Below are 6,010 nucleotides of genomic sequence, written 5' to 3'. Positions count from 1 at the left end.
TCCCCAGCACTTTGAATTGCACCCAGAAGCATACTGGTAATCTTTGCAGCTCATGAACTAGCAGCATTACATGGGTGTACTGAGGTATGTCCATAACTGCTTGCATCGTTGCATTCTGGACCAATTGCGCAGATGAGGTCTAAAGTTCAGTCCCTGCCATCTCCAGCTAATAGAGGAATATGCAGTAAGACACAACAAACTGTTCCACATCTGGATCAGGATGGCCATTTGATTCACACAGAGTGTACTGAGACATCTGAGGAATGATGCAAAAAGTGGTATGAACATACAGTATCTGAATATTGGCTGTAGTCCTCCCTGAAACTCGTCATAACTTTGAGAAATGTGTGTTCTGAAATACACCGTGGTGACATGCAGCAACTCCACCAGATCCCCAGTAGTGGCGGTGCATTAATTGCATTGTGCCACATTCCTTGGGACAGCTTTGGAGGTGCTGCCTGCTAGGACCGTTCCCAGGCTTCACCTCCTTTGATGTTTGGGGACTTAAGGGAGGTGCAAAGATTGCAGTAACCTGAGCCATTGCAGACAGACCTACCAGCAGGTTCCAGGCTCCTGAACAAAAGTTAGCAAAAGCTGTTGCCTTATGAACGAGAAACAAATCCAAGATTTCAGCCATTGGGATTAGGGAGACAAGCATTCTGGTTCCATAATGCCTCTGAGGAAAAAAGTGCGACCAAGTTCTGCTTCTGGGAAGTTAGAAACCTCCGTGCTGACCAGGTAAGGAGCAAATAATGGAAAGGAAGAAAGATGTTATGTCTCTGCACATTAAACAGAAACACATTGCTGCCTTTATTCTTTTCATACGAAACAAGATTTAGCTGCAGCTGCCAAAGGCAGGCGTGTTTGGAAAGCTTTTGCTGTTGTCAAGGAACCTAAGCTGTCAGAGTTTGTGTTTGTTTTTCTCCTTGTGTAGGAATTACAATTGCCTCTGCCTGGCACCATGGTTTCTTTGCTTAGCAATGATCCCTCCATATTGCTATCTTGTCAGGAGTTCAGCATGCACAGATGAGCTGTGGACTTAGCTTAGGTGAAAAGTGCAAACGTTTCTGTGGCCGGATGGCCTGCTAACCCTTTCTTTGGAAAGATGCAGCACATTAAAATTACCATCAGCCCCTTGAGGACTTTCTGATGGCAAAACGTGAGGCTCACTATTACAGGAGAAATTTAAGAATAAAGCCATTGTGTTCCTGCAAATAAAGTGTGTTAGATTTCTGACATGTTGGTGATTAGATTCACAGAGCAGAGGGAAATTTTTTTAATATCATTTAACATAAACTTTTGCAGGATTCCTGCTAAGAGTACACATCTCAGCAAAAGCACTTTTTGTAGGGAGGAAAATCTTGTTTCCCTGCATCCTTTGTCTCAGACAGGAGTGGCATTCTCACTCAGGAAGAAGCCGAGTCCTTTAAGGATGGGAGCTGCTACTCACCACTGATCTATCACAATCTGCTAGGACAATGACACACAAAAAAACCTGACGTATGGACAGAGCCAGTTATTCAGTCATGCAATCTTATCCACAAGCTACACATCCGCTTGTAATATGTGCAACATACTACTGTGCTGCCTAATTTCATTCATTCATTCATTACTTGAAAGGTTTCAGGCTGTCACAAAATTATACAGAAAATAGGCACATTTAAAGGCTATCTTTAAAGGCTGTGAACATTTACCATTTCATTGATGGAGAAGATCAGTAATTTTCTAAAACTTTTTTAATGAACCCAAATAAGGGCTAAAAACACACACCATTATATTTGGATAATCCTCTGCCTTTCAAAAAGGGTAAATATTTGTCCTTCAAAACCACCCTGATATGAAATGTTATGTTACTAATATAGTATTACCTACCCTCTGTCTAATAGTGGTATGGTACACTAAACTTAATTGCAACAGTTAGCTCCGTTTACATAGAACTTGGCTAAGTCACCAGTCTTGATATATACATCTCAGCAGTTGGGTCCATACAACACGCTTAGTCCCAAGGTTAGTGTGATTTCATCTGTTCTTTTGAATGTGAATAAATTACACATTCCTCTTTTCACAGTATTGCACAGTATTGCAATAAGCTATTCTCAGCCAGGGATACTCAACTACAGTATGTTAGGTCCAAATGTCCAATGGAGTTCACTGGATGATTTTGGGCCAGTCATACCTCACAAAGTTGCTTTGGTGGGCATAAAATGAGACAATTGCCTCCCCACCCCACCCACCTCAGTTAACCATCTGCAAGAATAAACAAAACCACATAGAATGATTATGTCACATATATGGGAATCACACCCCAGGTTTTCATATTGTTGCTAGTGCTGTGTCCAAGAAGTGCTTTGGTTGGCCACAGTGAGTGAGAACTCTTATTATATGGGCCTTTTTTTTCCAAAAAAGGAAATGGCAAACCCCTTTGATAGTATTAGTAAGAAAAATACACAGATCTGATGTGCATGATATTGCCAGGAGTCTTGTTCAACTGAAAGGAGATTTTGCCTTTTTTATTATTTGCTACATGGTCTGGTTTATTCTCCAGTATGTTTGAATAATTAATCTCCAGTAGGGAAATACCATGGAGATGTTTACAGCAAAGACTGTGTCTTGAGTTTTTCAATTACTTTAAGTGTAACCAAGCAACGCTGAAGAGTAAACAAAACATGAGAACAGGGTTTAAAACTATCATTTACCACAAAGCTATAGAGTGTGTTTATTTTTGGTTTGGCTTTCAGCCAGATAACTGGCTTGTGCATATAAAAGGATCACCTAAGGAACCCATGGTCAGAACTACAGAGAGTTCATACCATTCCTCCATGCATCATTTTATTTGTTGTCATATATTTAGCCATTAAGAAACACACATGATCAGGAAAGCCAGGAAACGTGTGGTCTGTCCATTCTGCTCCACTGTCTTCCAGTGAAGTTGGATGTTCTGAAGAAGGTTCATGTAGGCTTCCTACGTCATTTGGGATGCAATCTGTAGCTCCCCAAACCCTTTGGGGCAATCCTAAGGGTCTGTCTAAAAATTACTGGCAAATTATAGTTTTCAATTGTAATACAAGGGAAAAATTATTTAATTCCTGGGAAGTAGAATCCTGGGAAGTAGGAATCCTGGGAAATAGGAATCCAATGACCTGTTGAATACCAGTAGGTTTATTTAGGATTCAAGACAATAAACATACTCACAGAACAAAGAGCCCAGAAATTTATTAAAGTAATATAAATTACAGGAGAATGTATACTTAAGCATCATTTCCGCAGATAGGAATTTTGAAAAAGACTGCAGACAGACTCCTTCTCAGGCCAGCTGGAATATAGCACCTTCCCAGTCAGGTCTACACTGAAGTTCCCATTCCACTCTGACTTCTCTTGGCTTAAATACTTTTTTATAAGTGAAGGAGGATGATCTGATTTAGCTCCTGAAGATGCCTGCTAAGAATATTCCAGCGGAGATGTCTTTTCCTGGAATCTAGCAACTCATCTTCCCTTTTGGAAAGTTACTCATTTATTCAGTAGAGTGATAAGGTTGAGATAAATAGCATAAGTTTAGGACAGCAGGTGTGTGTGCATCAAGTTCAGTACAAGGTAAGTTTTTCAGAAAGTAAAAAGAAATACAGGTGCAGAAGCAAGCAACTAATACAATATTGGGTAATAAAGAATAATGTGGAGTTTACATAAACCAGGGGAAAAGTGAATCATGTCATTATGTCTTCTCACCATTTTGTTTGCATGAACATCACAGTAGACCTATTAACTCTATATAATTAATTCAATTTTATTTTACTTAAATCTCCATCATTTCATTCCTAGTTGTGTTCATATCTGGAAACAACTCTCAGAACACCATTCAAAGATCATGTACTACCCTTGACCTAAAAGCATTTCTATTTACCGCCCTACCCTGTCTTTAGAATTGTGCCCTTGCGAGCCGAAGATCTTTTTGTATGCAAGCAGAAGATTTCAGTGTCAGGCAAAAGCCATTACAGAGTGAACAAATCCCTTGTCTCTGACCCAAATAGCACAAATTTCTGGAGGAATTTTCACATTAATCTTGCAACAAAAGCAAACAAGAGTCTTGAAGTACCATAAAGTCTAAGAAATGTATAACTTTGTAAGCTTGCCTTGTTATTTTAACTTAGAATGAAAGAATGATAGAGTTGAAAGGGAGAGTTTAGGCCATCAAGTCCAGTCCTTGTCAGTAAGTCCAAATGGTTGAGAGTTGGTGGGCAAATGCATTTCAGTTGGGATGGGTTGGGGGATACAGCAGAAGAACCTGGGTGAGCCATTTCAGGGAAAGGAAATACTCACGGCTTTGCATCTAGCTCCTTGGCCCATCTGATTCAATCTCAGGTTAGGGTGTTAAGAGTACATCAACCCACCCGCCATGCTCTCCTCTGCAAGATCAGGGACATGGATGGAAGAACATGGTGTTTTCGGTATGTACTCATCCCTATGGAATACTCTACCTTCAGGGTATTCACTCATTCCCCCTGTTGAAACTCAGATAGTCAGCCAAAATGGAGCTTTTCTTTAGAGCCTTTAATGCATAACCCTATAGTTTTTGAGGGTTGTGTTAATGTTGCATATTGGGATGCTATGTTTGTTTTTAGGTTATGAGTTTAATTTGATTTTTATGTGTATTCGTGTAAACCACTGAGAATCCATCCAGAGTGTTTTCCAAAGCTGTATATAAATAAATAGACAGCAACTCTTAATATAGTCTGACATAGAAAATGTCTATAAAGGAGCACCTTTCTTCCTTCTTTTTCCTCCCTCCTTCTTTCTTGCTTTGTTGTCTACAGTCCTAGTCCAGATTTTAGCAAGTCACTTCACCTTTTAATACCTCAGGCATCCTTATTTGTTAATAGAATACTTGCAGAATGAGAAATCTGTGGATGGAAAAGACTGCACCATTGTGTCATAGAGAATTAGCTCTAACCCCAGTCTGGGACTTGACTTCTTTTGTTACCATTAGTTCCAAAACTGGTTAATAATGAATGAACAATAATAGCATTTCCCACATGGTCACCTTCTGTTTTTGTATTCGGACAGCATTCTGAATGAGCTAATAGAGCCAACATCTACAAAAGACTCTCTGTTTGGACGGGCGCAGACTTCATTAGGAGTCCCCAGGTTGCAAACGGCCTCTCCAGTTTCTGTTGGCAGCTTCTCAGAAGGCCAAAAGAAGATTTTCCAACCTCCAGAATGGCTTGTGAAGGAGTTGCTGAAACGGCAGCAAAGGAGTCACTCCATTGGACTCATGGAAAACATCTCAGAAAGTGAAAGCATTCATCACCGCACCGATTCCTCCAGAAGTCACTGGAAAGGCAAGGTATAACTAATTCTCTTGTTGGCTTTAGTAAGGATTTTCCAAAGTTAAAGGCTATGAGGAGTTGTATAAAAGATTATTCAAATGTCATATATATATAAAGAGCATCTGCCTAAAAGTTGCTTATAAGTCAGGTGAAAACTGAGGCCCTATTTTCTGTTATGTCAGAAACCTGTATCAGGTTATTTAGGACTGTAGCACACGTTTCAGTCTCCATGGAGATGCCACAGAATTGGCACTGCAGACTGTTCAGAATCAGCCACTGCAACATAAAGCAAAGATATGGAGACTCATATCTATTTTACTACTTAAAAATATTATCAGTTTGGGGGGAGGCTGTACCTACCATTCAAGGGTATGGAAATACGTCTTGCTGCCCACAAATACCATATTGCTCTGATACTTGCTGATCTGCATATATCTAACTGAAGGCATATAAATAAAACTGTTATAATTAAGGAACACTTAATTTACTCTCTACTATATCATTTTCTCATATTCTACCTTCATCCAGGTACTGTACATTCCACATTAATGGTATTTTATGTTTCTCTGAAGCATCTGAAATCTTAGCTCAGAGGGGCAGAGCTGAATATTTGGAGGTTTATTCATTAAGTTTTTGCCCTCCCAAATTTAGTTGTGTACCATACGATGCTGACATTAATCCATTTTGCT

The 6,010-nt window shown here is 39.7% G+C and overlaps 1 protein-coding gene across 1 annotated transcript in view; it reads left to right on the top strand.

Moving 5' to 3' along the window:
• Nucleotides 1–670: 670 nt before the first annotated feature.
• Nucleotides 671–6,010, top strand: part of LOC134498374 (WD repeat-containing protein on Y chromosome-like) — a 44,421-nt gene continuing 39,081 nt past the window's right edge. The window contains exons 1-2 of the mRNA XM_063304449.1: nucleotides 671–738; nucleotides 5,059–5,338. Of these exons, the coding sequence (XP_063160519.1) occupies nucleotides 671–738; nucleotides 5,059–5,338 (348 nt within the window). The remainder of the gene's footprint in view (nucleotides 739–5,058; nucleotides 5,339–6,010) is intronic.

Source organism: Candoia aspera, chromosome 5 (genome assembly GCF_035149785.1).
Source record: "Candoia aspera isolate rCanAsp1 chromosome 5, rCanAsp1.hap2, whole genome shotgun sequence".
NCBI lineage: Eukaryota > Metazoa > Chordata > Lepidosauria > Squamata > Boidae > Candoia > Candoia aspera.
Note: the sequence above shows the minus strand (reverse complement) of the source record. Positions and strands in the feature narration are given on the sequence as shown.